This window comes from Staurois parvus, unplaced genomic scaffold (assembly GCF_062004578.1).
Source record: "Staurois parvus isolate SC_StPar_1 unplaced genomic scaffold, SC_StPar_1.0 ptg000014l, whole genome shotgun sequence".
NCBI lineage: Eukaryota > Metazoa > Chordata > Amphibia > Anura > Ranidae > Staurois > Staurois parvus.
The window spans coordinates 16,626,111-16,643,301 of record NW_028317810.1 but is presented as its reverse complement, the minus strand read 5'-3'; the positions used below and the strand labels follow the sequence as shown (position 1 = coordinate 16,643,301).

Here is a 17,191-nt window from a genome sequence, read left to right as displayed (position 1 = left end):
GTATTTTATTGTATGTTTGACACCCTGCAATCTCAGGATGTCCCTGGTCTTCCAGGTTGAATGACATTGGGTGTCACTTAACCTGGAAGATCGAGGACATCTAGTGGCATAAAGGAATCACTGCAGAGGACCGTGCTGTAGAGGAGTACTGCAGCTATTGCTGTTGTTTTGGTTTTTTTTTTGTTTTGTTTTTTTTGGTTTTTTTTATACCTGCTGGGAGAATTTTAAAAAATGCACACAGTTGGGCTTTAAGCTAGTCACACAGTACAGTCTGGCTGTACTAACTGTTATGCAGTATGAGGTCCTAATGGGACTGGATATGAATTGAATATATTGCTTATATAAGTCCTCACACTGCATACTGTTGGTAAATCAAGCACATTGTAATTTGTGTTGCCAATTTAGCAGTGTCAGTTGGAAGATTTTGATTGTGACAGTTTTCAAACCCCTACAGTATAAATATTTTGTTTGACACATGTCTGCAAGAGGACAGACTGTATAATGTTGCAAATCTGTTTTAAGTTCTACTTTTATTCTTTTAGACACATGTTTGTATTCAGCAAACCGCATTGGACTTAATTGGACGAGGAGTAGAAGTTCACATTGTAGCAGATGCTTCGTCTTCACGAAGCATGATGGATAGGATGTTTGCCTTGGAGGTATGCTTAAATGTGATTCATTGATTTGATTGCTTTAAAATCTGATATTGATGGCTGATTATGCACTCTGGTTATACATGAACATGTTGCTTTTAGGAAATTTCCACACCTCTCTGCCTAACCAACTAATCCATGTAATTACAGGCGTGAAATGTAGCAAGACTTGAAAACTAACTTTTTTTTTTCTTATGACAAGAATCAAATCAAATAGATCTTCTATACAAGACAGCAGAACACATTGTGCATCTACCTGTACTAGCTGCCATAGAAGATCTATGTTTTAGTGCTCTTGTTAGCAAATGGCATACACTCGCATACATATGTCTCCTGGGATGCCTCAGAATCTCCTTTGAGAAAAAAGGTATTCTTGGTAACACTGGCCTACAGTGAGAGTGGGGATATAGGCCTGCTAGCTGAAGAGTAAAGAATGTGTTCCATTTAGGTCATCTTCTTTAGGCTCACTTTCCAGATATTGGGAACTTGTCATTATTTTGATTCCTGTGAGAGGAGAGGAGCATCCAGTACTTTTCTATAATAGGGAACGTTTCTCTAATAGTTACATTTATTTGTTTTATTTAATAACTAAGCAAAGCAACATAAAAACCTAAATTGTTATGAATTCCTCTACATTATTGTTTCTTCTTTGTTTTCTGTGGAGCAGATATATACATATAAAAATAGTGTACTGCCTGTTTCACAATGTTCTTTTTTAAAAACAGCTGCAAATATTGCCTACCAATAATTTTATATGTTTATAACCACCTTTGTGCATTTGATATCAAATTTATAATCTTTGTTTAAAAAGTGCAGTTGTTCCCAGATGATCAGCAGGGTTCCTCCCTGTCACAGAAGCTTCCCTAAATTAGGGGGCAGAGTACTCTAGAGGTCCAAGGCAGTGGAGATTTGATTCCCAGTAGTTTTCTTCCCTGAAGACCCTCTCTGTTGCCCATCTACCTAGTTATCTTTCCCCTGGGGAGGTTCCTGTACACTGGTGAGGCTAGTCAGGGGCTTTGCCTCTTTCCACTTTCCCCTGTGGGATTTCCCTTCACACCCAGTTCCGTTACCCGTAACATGAGGGTAGTCCTTGGGCACAAGGGGGTGGGACATATCCAGTGTGTCCCCACACCAGTTCAAGTGAGCAAGCTGTATAAGAATGGCAATCACATCAATTGACAGCTAGCTTTAAAAGTCAGGTGCACATGGAAAGGCATTGCACAGCAGAAACATACCAATGATTTCCCAGCTAGCCTGCAGAACAAAAACAAAATTACACTGTAACAGTTTACATCAAAAACAGAGGTTTTAGTTGCACACATTTGGAAATATATGTGAAAGCCTCACTGCTTTGCCAAGGCTCCTCAGAAAGTGCAGCCCTAACTTTGATATTTGAGGGTAAGCACCTATCCTCCTGTCCCTCTCCCTGTTTCACTTTATCCTTCTCCTTTTTAGCTGCTTTCCTTTCACATAAATCTGCACTGCACACATCCCTACACCTCCGGCCTCGGAGCTGGATATTCCACACTAGGACTCCACACACCCTTTCCATCTCCTGTTACTTTTTATCTCTTCTATCTGTCCTGTCACCGAAATTCAGGCTAGCACTTTCTCTGCAGTCCTTCACTCTACTCTTCATTATCTCATGCTCTTGCTAACCTGACCTTCCTTTTTTTTCTCATCTCTAAGGCTAGGTTCACACCTTTGCGTGTTGGGAACGCACACAAAATTGTGCGCTTTCCTGAGAAGAACAGAAAGTGCTGCCTTTAAGTAGCTGCTCAGCAGTGCCGATAATTGTTAATGACAGCCTCACGCATCTGCCTATGTGTGCATTTATACAGACCTCAAACCACATGGGGCCACAGCAACATGCGGATCAGTGCAGCCCATTTTTGGAAAAGGGCCAGGGAATTTTCTGTATTTCTTGCACATAAAACAGCCTACTGAATTCAAAAGCAGGGGGTTGAGTCACGGTTTTAATTGCCCCAACCACCCACCTGAACAAGATGAGGCAGCCACTAGGGGCTGTACGTGTGGCAAAATTTAAATGGCATGTCGCCATGAATGTGGACCATGCCTGCAACCTCATGCAATAGACACACAGGTATTTATACGTTAAATACATATGTTTCTGCTGTGGGGGCTCTCAAAATCTGTAGAGTTAGGACTACAGAATATCGGTGCCATGACGAGGCACTGAAGCTTACGCAAGTATTTTCGAATGTGGCCTAACTAAACCCCTGTTTTTAATGCATACTGTTAGACAGGTTAATTCGGTTTGTTTGCAGGCTGGTTGGCAAGCTGAGCTGGGAATTTTTCTCTTTTGTTTGACAATGCACACACAAGTAGTTTGCTGTAAATTTCTCTTCGTGCAATTGCTGAAGTTCAGAGCGGAAGTGCCACTTAAAGAACCTACTATTGAAAGAATCCCAGCATGTGCTTCCCCCATGAAGGTGGTATTATACTGAGGTAGGTGGGGGTGGAATTTTGAAAATTAGTCAGTCAAGGTTAACAGAGCAAACTTTTCACACCACAATCAAACTGCATGAGGACTAAGATGGTAGAGGTAAAGGATAAGTTCACCTTTTAGTGAAAAACTAAATGCACATTTTTTTTTTTTGCAGGTAAAAAAATGTACATGTAGTATTTTTGTCTGCAGGAGCCTGTAAAGCATTGCACCAGTAGATCACTGGTGCCATGCAGGTCTCATACTGATGTACAGGATGTACAAGCAAGCAGATATACTGACAGGTAGAATGAATGAACTATCACGCCATTCCATAGCACTGTGGTAGTTCATTGAGGACTACAAGCTGACGGACACTAAGGCTGTCGGGACTTGTAGTCTCTAGTTCACAGAAGACTGAATGAGTGACGCGTCCAGGTGGGCAGAGCCCCGCGTTGTTAAAAAAAAAATTTGACAGCTAGGGAGGGGGGATGAAGATCCCCCACTACCCCACTATCTGTCAAAGTGGGAGCGAGGTGGGGAGTAAGGTCCGGTCTGATCGTAACATGTTACACCCTGAATATGGGGGTAACATGTTATGAAAGGTGAACGTGTGCTTTTGAAAAGCCCATAATTTAGCTAAGACACTAAGAAACACAGTAAACATCTCAATAATGTGAACAGGGCTACAGATGGTGAAAGCAGAAGCATAGGTCTATACTCGAATAGAAACAAATGTGTAAATGAAATAAATGGGGCTGACTTTTTTCACCACTATTTTCTGCCATCACTATTCTGTGTTGTTTTTTTTTTTTCTTTTTTCCAATAAATACCAGAAATTTTCTATGTAATATATTTTTTGTGACATGTTATTTTAAATGAGACTCCTAATGTCTCACCTGTCCTCTATTGAAGCTAATACGTTCCAATAGTTTTTTTTCTTTGGGCACATGGCCAGGGAAAGTGACAGCAGAAATCAGAAGTGATGTTATACTTGTTGCTTCATAATAGGTAGGGGGATCAGTGAATAGACACTCTGTGGTCTTCCTCCCCTGTCCCCAGCCATGCTGGTACGTGGTCTGCAGTTTGTAGCAAGGAGCCCAGGAAACATGATGGGGGTGTACGTGGTTGGGGGTGGGGATTGGTAAGACTATATATTCCAGTAGTAGTGCACCAAAATGAAAATTCTGGTGCTGAAACTGAAAATTCAGGATGCACTTGGTTGAAAACCAATACAGAAAGTTTTTATTTATTTATTTTAATATAATTATTGTGGCTGGCGATTTTTGCATTGAAGTCACAAGGGGGGCATTTTTGAATTAAAGTTAATGTGGACTTGACTTTGCGTGAGAGTCTAGGAGACTTGATTTTGCATTGAAGTCACTAGAGGGCGTGTTTGCACGAATGTCTATGGGATGCAGCTTTATATGTATCCGCACCCTTTTTTCTTATTGGCAAAATGCCGATAACACTATTTTTGGCCGATATGTTTTGGCTGCCGATATATCGGGTGTGTGGAAGTGCTCAGACTGACGAATGACAGTCAGATTTATATTCCTTAACAGTGTCAAAAAGTTGTCAAATCCTCCTGTTCCATTGAAAAAATAAATAAATAAATAAATAAATATATATATATATATATATATATATATACACACACACAGTGGGGCAGAAAAGTATTTAGTCAGCCACCAATTGTGCAAGTTTTCCCACTTAAAAAGATGAGAGGCCTGTAATTGGCATCATAGGTAGACCTCAACTATAAGAGACAAAATGAGAAAAAAAATCACATTGGCTGATTTGGAAAGAATTTATTTGCAAATTATGGTGGAAAATAAGTATTTGGTCACCTACAAACAAGCAAGATTTCTGGCTCTCACAGACCTGTACCTTCTTCTTTAAGAGGCTCCTCTGTCCTGCACTCATTACCTGTATCAATGGCACCTGTTTGAACTTGTTATCAGTATAAAAGACACCTGTCCACAACCTCAAACAGTCACACTCCAAACTCCACTATGGTGAAGACCAAAGATCTGTCGAAGGACACCAGAAACAAAATTGTAGAACTGCACCAGGCTGGAAAGACTGAATCTGCAATAGGCAAGCAGCTTGGTGTGAACAAATCAACTGTGGGAGCAATAATTAGAAAATGGAAGCCATACAAGACCACTGATAATCTCCCTCGATCTGGGGCTCCACGCAAGATCTCACCCCGTGGGGTCAAAATGATCACAAGAATGGTGTGCAAAAATCCCAGGACCACACGGGGGGACCTAGTGAATGACTTGCAGAGAGCTGGGACCAACGTAACAAAGGCTACCATCAGTAACACACTACGCCGCCAGGGACTCAGATCCTGCAGTGCCAGACGTGTCCCCCTGCTTAAGCCAGTAAATGTCCGGGCCCGTCTGAAGTTTGCTAGAGAGCATTTGGATGATCCAGAAGAGGATTGGGAGAATGTCATATGGTCAGATGAAACCAAAATAGAACTGTTTGGTAGAAACACAACTCGTCGTGTTTGGAGGAGAGAGAATGCTGAGTTGCATCCAAAGAACACCATACCTACTGTGAAGCATGGGGGTGGCAACATCATTCTTTGGGGCTGTTTCTCCGCAAAGGGACCAGTACGACTGATCCATGTACAGGACAGAATGAATGGGGCCATGTATTGTGAGATTTTGAGTGCAAACCTCCTTCCATCAGCAAAGGCATTGAAGATGAAACGTGGCTGGGTCTTCCAACATGACAATGATCCCAAACATACCGCCCGGGCAACGAAGGAGTGGCTTCGTAAGAAGCATTTCAAGGTCCTGAAGTGGCCTAGCCGGTCTCCAGATCTCAACCCCATAGAAAACCTTTGGAGGGAGTTGAAAGTCCGTGTTGCCCAGCGACAGCCCCAAAACATCACTGCTCTAGAGGAGATCTGCATGGAGGTATGGGCCAACATACCAACAACAGTGTGTGCCAACCTTGTGAAGACTTACAGGAAACGTTTGACCTCTGTCATTGCCAGCAAAGGATATATAACAAAGTATTGAGATCAACTTTTCATATTGACCAAATACTTATTTTCCACCATAATTTGCAAATAAATTCTTTCCAGATCAGCCAATGTGATTGTCTGGATTTTTTTTCTCATTTTGTCTCTCATAGTTGAGCTCTACCTATGATGCCAATTACAGGCCTCTCTCATCTTTTTAAGTAGGAGAACTTGCACAATTGGTGGCTGACTAAATACTTTTTTGCCCCACTGTATATATATATGTGTGTGTGTGTGTGTGTGTGTGTATATATATATATGTGTGTATATATATATATATATATATATATATATATATACACAATATTTACAATATACAATATTGTGCAAAAAAAATGACATGAATTTTATAAATAAAGTCTAAAGAAAGGTGCAATGTCCAACAATATTGTGTGAATCAATGGTGATCAACGGCATAAGGTGACATCTGTGACAATCCTCCAACACTATGCACTCACCAGAAGCAAGAAATAAACAGGCTCTCTACAGAAATCCCTCCAAGAGATGTAACCTTTCCACTGCAGGAAGTAGGTATATGGCCAGATAATATCCACTGTGGCTGGGCTCTATACGGACATTCCTTAAGATGGATCTCTCCGCGCCCATACATCGATCAATCCAGATGTGGCACATCCTGAAAAGAGCTCAAATACCAGAGCCCAGAGACCGTGGTATATAGTGTAGTATTTTATTCAATAAAAATACAAAGCATCCACGTGGAGCATAAAAACAATCACTCGCAAAGATGGCCGCCACATTTTTGCATTAAAGTCTAAGACACGAGTTTGCATTGAAGTCCTTAGGGGGGCATTTTTGCATTGAAATCACTAGGGGGCATTTTTGCATTGAGTTTATGGGGACAACATTTTGCTTTAAAGTCTATGGGCCGCAATTTTGCAATGAAGTCTATGGGCCGCAATTTTGCAATGAAGTCATTATGGGGATACAATTTTTGCATTGAAGTTTATGGAGATGGGGTTTTTCATTAAAGTCTATGGGACACGATTTTGCAATGAAGATACCATCGGGCTTTTTTGCATGAAAGTCTATGGCACTCCACTGTGCATGAAAGTCTATGGGACATGACTTTTCAAGTGAGTTGCCTTGACACATTTCTTTTATAGCGAAAACACAAGCCATTCTAGGCACCATTATCTGCACCTTTTTTCCTATCTGCAAAATGCCAGTAACACTATTTTCGGTCGATCTGTTTCAGCCGCCGATATACAGGTGCATCCCTATTTGGAACCCTTCTAGTTTCAGAAAGAGAGGTTTTTAGCCCATTTTTCAAGGCTTAAACAACTCTGTCTTTAGAATTTTAAAGAGCTTGTTTATTCAGGAGTTCTTCATTAGGCTCTTGATCTGATCTATGCAGAGCTGATGTTTGGAACACATTGTCATGTGCATTTGATTGGCCTTGATTTGTTATCTGATGAATGGCAGCTAGGTAATTGAGAGTGAGTGAAGTAGGAAGGCAGATTTGAGCACTGAATGACCTGGCTAAATTGCAGTAAGACCTTGATTTCTGTGCCCCCAGCTAGTGTGTGCTGATCCATTACATAATTGTAGCATAAGGGCAAATTGAATTTTCACGCTAAGGGCTCTGCTGACCTATACAGTTTTGAAAGGCAGTCACCGCAGGCACAATCCATGCATCATTTGCTGTGCACTCAGAGAGAATCACACAAAACTTACTCATTATACCAGTTGAACATCCGTGGACTTCAACTAAATGTTGTTCTATGTGGTGCTGAGTTAAAGGTTTTACTTTGCCGCTGTGTTCTAATTTACTATGGCAATGTGTTGATAAATGCCATACCAAACTGCTAAAGGAACAGGCAGCTTATCAAATTTTCCATTTGTAAGTTCAGCTAAAAACAGTTTACTTGCTCATTGAAGGACTGACCAATTACCCCATCCAAACATTTGAGGTAGATGGGGGAATTCTTCCCACGGCGCTATTATATTCTGACAACAGGGAGACTTCCCTGTCCTCAGAATACACTGATCAGTATTGCAGCTTATTGACTATGGTACTGATCGAATGGCTTTTATTTAACAGGGCCATTGAACAATAGTTGATCAGTAAATTTTATTTAGAATTAATATGGCACTTAAAGTCTCAGCTCTGTTCCAGTGTGCTGTGTGAAGGCAGTGTGGCCCTTTCCTCCAATCGGCTCTCAGATCTCTTGTACAGTGTGTAACTGCAGCTCTTCACCCCATGCTTTGTGAGTCTGTGAGAAATAGTTTTCATCTCTGAGTTTTACAAGGATCAGGACAAAGGGCTGCAAATAAACAGGTATAACTTATGTAGGAGGATTTGTTTCATCTCTGTGTATCACCTGAGCCCAGTCACTTCACTGGGTATAGGCAAGGGTTTACAACCACTTGCCTACTAGGCACATTTACCTCCTTCCTGCCCAGGCAAATTTTCAGCTTTCAGTGCTGTCAAACTTTTTATGACAATTGCACGGTCATGAAACACTGCGCCCATATGACATTTTTATCATTTGTTTCACGCAAATGGAGCTTTGTTGGTGGTATTTAATCACCACTGAGTTTTAATTTTTGCACTATGAATGAAAAAAAACTTAAATTTAAAAAAAAAATAAGTTTTTTTCTTTGTAATATAAAATTTTGCAAACAGGTAATTTTTCTCCTTCACTGTGTTGATGAGGCTTGATGAGGTGGCACTGGTGGGCATTGATGAAGCACTGATGAGACTGCACTGATATGTTGCACTGACTGGCGGCACTGATGGGCACTTTTGGGGCTGCGTTAATAATCAGGGCACTGATGATCAGTGCCCTGATTATCAGTGTAAATTAATCCTCTCACAGTTGCAGGTTATTGGCAGTACTTTCCTCACACTGACAGTGTGAGGAAAGTACTGCCAATAACCTGCAAGTGTATTTACATGGTGATCAGCTGTGACTGGACACAGCCGCTGTGATTGGCTTTTTACCGTGTCAGGTGACCAGCTGTGTCGAAAGGACACATCGATCAGAGCGCTGAGGGCATGCAGGGGGTGCGTTTTGGGAGGACATCATATGACACCCTCCCAGTACTTGATGACCACGCTGTAGCTGTCATTCTGCTATAGCGCGGTCAAGAAGTGGATAAACAATCTGTGCTAATGTTACAGTGCATAAATAAATGCAATCCACTGAAGTTTGAACAAAACACAAAAGTCCAAAAGTGCAATTAATTGTTAATGTTCACCGTACAGGTTTTGTCTTGAAAGTGCACCTATTGTGAAAATATAAATGTGGGGTAAATATGTTGTAACATGCTGTGTGCAGGTCCCCTATACGGTTCTTAACAGGGAAGATCCGTGCATTGCTATTTACACCCGGCTGTCTCCAATTCAGTCCGCCCAATCCGAAGAGGACACAGTTCCCCTTCATTTCTTTTATTTTTAGCGGGCATGATTGGACTCGGAGATATTTGGGTGTAAACTGACCCAAGTCTGTTTTACACCTGTCAGTCCATAGAAAAGAATGGACCTTCCAATCAGTTCTGCCTGAAAAACTGACAGACGAACCTGATTGGATTGCCTGTCTGAAACAACCCTTTTTAAAAGCAAAAAAAAAAAAGGCGCTTACTTCCTACTGTGAATAATACTTTGACTGTAATTACCAAATACTCAAGAGCTTTGGGTGTTTCTTCAATGTGAATCAAAACTTGAAAAAATCTATACAAATTACCAAACCAAGGCAAAACCAGCTTGCTTGAGAAAGCTGACATATGTGAATAACAAAATCCTCTTCAGAATAACACAAGTGAAAATTAATTTGCGCAGTCAACAAACAGAACCTGATATTATGGTGACGAAACGCGTGGGTTTGGGGCTTCACAATCTGGGTGAGAGTTGTACAGCAGGGTGCTAGCTTCTTCTGATTTCTGAGCGGTGCAGACACAACCAGAGCGTAAGGGGAGGTGGTGACTTGGTACTTTTAATTTAATGCTTGCATGTTTCAATACAAAGTGAGTGCACATTCATGAGGTGAGCGCACACCCTTGGGAGGTTAGGTGGAGGATCTGCATTGCATACATTGGAATGCCTTCTATTTGCTATGGAATGAGCTCATGCGCTTGAAAAATAAATCAGACAACCTGGTTCTACTGGTTCTGATATGGCTTGACCTACTGGTTCTGATATGGCTTACTACTCTCCAGAGCCTGAAGTGTCCTTCCTGGGCTTTTTTATGACTCTGTGATTTAATCCACTTCATATACAGTACAATTGATGGGAGACTGCTTTGAGAGGCTGTCCTCTAAGGAAAAACTGATACACCACTATACATTAATAGTGTCAGATGATTATATACAAATGGCTATCTCATCATGTGATTGTACACACATCAATATAGGTTACTTATTCTCAATGCACACTCGTGTCTATTGCTGCATATGATTTTTAGGATGTTCTCCAGATTCAAAGTGAAATAAATTCTTATCCAGTGATCTATTGCATTCATCAAATAATATCTCTATGCAGGGATAGGCTTCATTCTATATCATGCATACATTTTTGTGTGGGGGAAAAAATACAATTTTAAAAAGTGTGTATGTGGTTGTGTATTTGATATTTTTGATATTGTGGGGTTTTTTTCTTGTTTTTTTTCTTGTGGTTTTTTTTTGTTTTTGTTTTTTTATATAGGGTCTCTGCTTCCTTTTAATAATAAATTAACTGCTCATAGGCCTAGCATATGTTAAGCTGACCTGATCTCTGGCTCCTAAAAGCATTACTAGTGTGTCAGACTGCAGTGAGTGTAAAGCTGGATATACACTAGTAGATTTTTTTATTAAAATTCTCAGAACGTTTGATGACTTGACAATTGTTCAAAATTTAGTTTGCTTGTAACTTTTAAATTTGAAGTGAAGGTAATTTTCTGAATGAAAACTACATACACTTAGAAGAATGTTCACTCAAGAAAAAATTTCCATCTTGCTCCTTCAAATTTTCTCGTTATGGTCTTCAAAAATGTAAATTTTTTACCCCACAGGATTAGAAAAAGGAATGTTATTACAATGTTCTTATAACCAAAAATGCTGGAACAAAATTTTACTAATGTATGCCCAGCTAAAGGTCTAATGGTTGATTTTCTGGAGATTAGAGGATCACCAGTGCACAACTATTACTGCTGCTCCTTGTACCAAAATAAATACAGATTAAAGACCTTTAAAGCATGTGATTTCTATTAGCTGGTCTCTTTCATGTATAAGTAAAAATAATTAGACAGATTGTGGTTTTCCTTTCATATGTAATAAGTGCTTCATTGATTTTTAATGTGCTTTATATGCAGCGCCTGGCAAGAAATGGAATTATAATCACCACAAGCGAAGCTGTACTTCTGCAGCTGGTAGCGGATAAGGACCATCCTAAATTTAAGGAAATCCAAAACCTTATCAAAGCAAGTGCCCCCGAGTCAGGACTACTCTCTAAAGTGTAACTGCAAACAAAATGACAGTGCAATTGGAATCCATTTTCTTGTGGGCTTCAACAGTTCCGTTCAAATGCAGTTCTGCATGAATTTTCTTTGCAGCAAACTAATGCCGACTTCAATATCAACATGGACTCATCCATTAATGAAAAGATTGTTTGCCTGTATGTAAAATGAAGTGAATAATTTGTATATGTAGCTTCTTAAGGGTGTATTTTTCTCTTGGTAAAGAGATTCGGGGCTGTTAGTTAAAGATGGTGCGACGTGAAGTATGGTTTCTTTTATGCTTTGTTGTCAAAATTGCTTTCTACAAAGAATGAGTTTGACAAAAATGGGTGCAAAGAAAAGTAAAGAAAAAAATGAGCTTGTTAATATAAGTCTCTCCCCCCCCCCCCCCCCCAAACAAAAACGAAAAAAAAAAACATGAGTTTGGTAACGAAGTGCATCAGTACCACTTACCTTTTGCTACTGTTCAAATAGAATGACCCTAGTGGATATAAAGTATAATGTTCTCCCACAGATTAAGGCTTATTTTTTCAAAGCAAACACCAAGAAAACAAACCACAAAGGGCAATAGGCCACCTGCAATCTAATTCAAGTATGAAGTATGTCTAAATAGATGTACATTTGAACAGCAAAAGGATGTAATATAAAACATCAAGCATACGGAATGTAAGGGGATAGTAACCTCTTTCCTGTTTCTAACCCATTACATTCTGTAGGGTTGATGTTTTATTGTATAATTTTGCTGTTAAAATATACATCTTTTTAGACATACTTTGTATTTGATTGCAGGTAGCATATTTTTGTTTTTTTTGGTGAATGTAATACACTGGTCATCTGAAGTCAATAACAGCAACTCCCTGTAATAGGATTCTTCCTTCGGGTTGTAATTGAAGCTTTGTCGCCATAGGATTGGTGCTCTTTTTATTCATCTTTCACACTGGTAGAAGTACAACTTTTATCAAAGCACTACTGAACAGTGGTTTCAGAACTTCTAGGGAACTCAGTCAGGTTCACATTTTACTTGTCACATACTAGTTTTGAAGAGCAAACCTTTTCAGTGAACTTACACGTGAGATGGATTTCTTTATCACTGATAGTTGTCTGCCCATACAAAGTCACCCCAAAAATATGCATCTAATCTGAGCATCTCTAGTAAAAACTGGAGCATGAAAAATTGCAGTAACAAACACTTGCAATTGTCAGAAGTGATCTTTACCACACAGAGATGTTCCTACATATTGAAAAATGTGTTTGTAACGTATACCTAGGCATACCCTTTTTGTGGAGAAAAGGAAGCAAACCGTTCTAGCATGAATGCATGCAACTAAGAAGATGCTGGGTCCTAATGGAACACAGGTCCTAGATGGGCAGATGTTTCGTGGCTCATTGGCCATCTGTCTAAATATGGCCATCGATTACAGAGGTAACACAAATGCTATATGCAGACTTCAGACTATTGGACTTACATACAGGGGTACATTCTGTTTTTGAAGCAGTTTGGTATGCTCTGTACTAATTGAATGTTCTGTGTCAAATCATCCATTAGCCACTATCAAGGGACAAGAAAAATCTTGCTTTTTTGGATATTAATATTAGCTAGAACTGCTCTGTATTCTATGCAGTCACACTGTTTGCATTGTGCTAACAAATATCTAAAAATGGAGTTGGATGCCTGTTCATTGACTTATTGCAACATGTATTTCCTAAATGTCCACACCACTAAGAGCTTATTGGTAGAGTGGTGCAAGTATACTTTGTGTGCATAACTTATTCTATTGTGATCCTGTTACATTGAGTTCTATAAAATCACTGTTATTGTACATAAGAGACCTGTTTTCCTGAACTTCAAACTAGCTGCATGGTGTATTGGATGCTTGAGAAGAACACTAGAAACTTGACAACTGTGTCAAAGTGCTTGAGGACCAGGCTTACCTCACTAATAAATTCTTAGTGATGTTCTTTAATGTTCTCTGTTCAGATCCATTACATATTTTCAAAGTACAACCCAAAACTGTTATTTCTCCTCTTCTTTTGAACAGAGGGTGAGATCTTCTCATTTGAGAACCCAGCTTTGCCCATGTGCAGCGGCCATTGGCAGTATGTACACCCCTTCTTCTGCATTTACAGCTTAAGAAGAAGCGGTTGTGGTGGGGGTGGGTGGTTAAAATACAGGGAATACACTATAAAGAGACAATATTCTTAGAGCTGGTTCACACATGTGTGATGTGGATTGAAGCTCAGGTTCCACAGCTAATTGATACAGTAGTTGTTCATTGGTTCATGTCAGGTTTTCATCAACTTCAGGACAGGATTAGCTCAGGATCTTAATCCTGTTCACACATGTGGTTTAGAAACGGCTCCCATAGAAGTCAGTAGCCTGTAATCTACACCTGAACCTGAAGGCATGGCTCAGAAATCATACATGACTCTTTTTTTCAAAACCACACTGAATCCGCACCACCAGTGCACCGGACATATGTGAACAGGCACCATAGGGAGCAATTTCTTTCACATATCATGCGGATTGGATGCGATTCAAACCACATCCTATCCGCATATATGTGAACCAGCACTTACGGTTCATTATACTGACGAGCTGTGCAGATATTAATGGGTTTGACTAGTTCTAGTTGCAAGTTTGCAAATTGGTGGCACAGAAAAAAAGGGAAAATCGTACTTGAATGGTACTGATCATCATAAAGGTTTTACATTATACTAATGTCATCTAAATGACCTATTGGTGCTAACTAGAATGATGTAGTAATGGCTGTAAGCTTCCAGATGGTCTGAGTTTAGCAGTCCTGGTCATAAAACCAACCAAAGAGGCCCATAAAAGTTTTGCATAAATAAGCACTGTCTGGGTTGTCAATGCTGGATTTTTCATTTATTTTGTGTTCTGGAAAACAGAAGTGAGAATACGTCTTTACTTTATCATAGACCCCACAAGGGGGCATGTCTGGGAATCCACGTGTATAGATCTTCTCACGGGGGGCTCCTATGAAAAACCACCAGGATATTGAACCTGATAGTATCCCCTGAACACCGAATGATCACTTGTGGGTCATCTCACAGAATGCAGATTCTGGGCTACAGATCTGAATCATAAGTAGCTTTACTTTCAGGAAAACTGGTTTTGTGTTGTACTTTTCTACAGTGGTTTTCACACTGTTTCTATGTTTTATATTTTCATACTTCTGCTTTTACATTGATGATGTAATTGAGTTGCCAAAATTGGTAGGTATACTAATGTTTAAGGGCTTCTCTTTCTACATTGATGCTGAGATCTGGTAGCAAAGTACTAACAAGGGCCCATTCCTCTTATTTGAATACCACTTCCTATGCTGCCTCATATGCATAATATGACAATGCAGCAGTTTGCAGCTGTAGAGACATGGCTTTCAAAAAATGGCATGGTTTTCCTAGGGTGGCAAGGATGGCTTTGTGAAACCACACTGCTCATCCACTCACTTATGAATGGTGTGTCTTTTTGTCTCTCTTCAGTAGGCCTTGGCTGTCCTATTAGGACAGTTCAAGTTCACAGACAACTTGGTGGGGATTTACCAAAACCGGAGAGTGCAAAATCTGGTGCAGCTCTGCATAGAAACCAGTCGGCTTCCAGATTTTACTGTAAAAGCTTAAAGTGGTAAAGGAAATAATAAAAAAAAAATGTTATACTTACCTGCTCTGTGCAGTGGTATTGCACATAGCAGCCCAGATCCTACTTTTCTCGGGTCCCCCACCGACACTCCTGGCCCCTCCCTCTTACCGAGTGCCCCCAGAGCAAGCAGCTTGCTATGGGGGCACCCAAGCAGGCTCACTCCTGAACTACTGCTCTGTGTGTCCATTCACATACTGAGCCGTGGCTTGGCCCCACCCCCTCTCTTTCCTCATTGGCTCACTGGCTGTGATTCTGAGTGTTCCAGTTTTAGTAAATCTCCCCCTTTGTCATTGTGGTACTTGCATGCTCAGTGGTGGGAAATACATGTCATCACACCATTTTCACACAACCAATTGTGATTAGCAGTACAAACATGGGATGAAAAGCTCCATTTAAATGTCCCTCCTGCTGAAGCTAGAATATTACCTATGCCCATTTGTCTGCTACTAATTTAAGAGGAGTATACTAACCGTATAATTCCTTCTTTTACACTAAGAGATATACTTTAATTATTTGTTCTATTGAGCAGGTAACAGCAAGGGACTGAAAGAGGGGAAAATACACCTTGACCATCTGTGTTCAACATTGCAATCTGATAGTGATGCTTTTCTATAACCAAGCCTATAGTAGCACTGCGTAGAATGTGTACTAATAAAAAGGAGTTCTATTTCGCCTGAGTCACATTTAGTCTATCAGACATTCATGTTTAATAAGCAAGTTTCTTATCCACTGTACATGAGACTAATTAGTGCTTTACCTGTTTCCTAGTTGGAACAGGCCTTCTGTTCCTGGCATTGTTAATATGAGTCCCCATTTGATTGCAGAGAATGTGGTGTTGTCACATATGGTAGGCTCCAGTGGCTTTAATACTGTTCCATTTGCACTCTCAGTGCTTTTAGTACACCAGAAACTTTGTATGTCCAATGTTTTACTCTGTAACTACGGTGACTTCAACTATGGTGCCTGTGTGTTCTGTACAGTACCTCAGTTCAAATACATCTATAAAAGTGCAGTTTTTTCTGTGTGAAGATCTTTCTAGACTGTACTCTTTGTATGTATCCATATTTGGCCAATCCTTGTTAAATAAAATGTGACTTTTTTCCCTTGTGTTCCAACATTTTTTAATAGTGCATATGCTAGGTAGGTTGGTGCAATAACATGTTAAAAAAAATAAAACACCTATCAGGATGTTCACATCATTATTGAAAGAGCTTTTGGACAGTTTTTGCAGCAGGACTTTTAATCTTCCATGCATTATTTTTTTCCCATTGCTGTCACTTTTTATTTGTTGCTTGGTCTACATTTTGCAAATGCTAGCATATAAACATAGCATGTCTTTCAAGATAGAATGGTTCTCATTGATCACCCCTTTTACCATTCTTGGCGTTAAAGCACCCCAGTCCAAACTGTTTAAAATTAATTTTGGATGGTGTGTGGAATAATTAAAAAATGCCAGGTTTTAAATGCTGTTATGGGGAAATAATATAAAAAAACAGCAGCCTTTACTTCAAACTTGAAAATAGTATGAGAAGATTGGCTGTTTTCTTTAAAGGAATGATATATGCTTTGTAACAGAATCCATTTACACAAAATTTCAGGTGTTGAGAACACTGGCTATGGGATCTCTGCTTTTTGGTCACCAAGAAGTGAGATTCTACTTCATAGTGATTACGGACAGGGACAGGATTTCTGTATTGAGTTGCTATGTACTTTCCAAAACCTATAATGAATAAGGGTTAATTCAACACGTTCGTATCCACCTGAAAAGCAAATATCACTTTTGCATGGCGTTTGAGTTTTATTGGCTAACAAAGACAAGAGGAATGCAGATGAAGGAAAGTGTATGGCCACTGATCATTACTGAGGTTTTACAATGAGGTCCTACCATTTCCAGGATTCTCTGATATCCAGCAGGTGGTATGGTACACTAGGTTTATTATA

General features: G+C 39.9%; 1 protein-coding gene across 2 annotated transcripts in view; it reads left to right on the top strand.

Annotated features, from left to right (window-relative positions):
• The window catches only part of ISOC1 (isochorismatase domain containing 1), a 68,272-nt gene extending 51,919 nt beyond the window's left edge, over nucleotides 1-16,353 (top strand). For both annotated transcript variants that reach the window (XM_089677707.1, XM_089677712.1), the window contains exons 5-6: nucleotides 543-659; nucleotides 11,449-16,353. In XM_089677707.1, the coding sequence (XP_089533833.1) occupies nucleotides 543-659; nucleotides 11,449-11,595 (264 nt within the window). In that variant the 3' untranslated portion in view covers nucleotides 11,596-16,353. The remainder of the gene's footprint in view (nucleotides 1-542; nucleotides 660-11,448) is intronic.
• The last annotated feature ends 838 nt before the right edge of the window (nucleotides 16,354-17,191 follow it).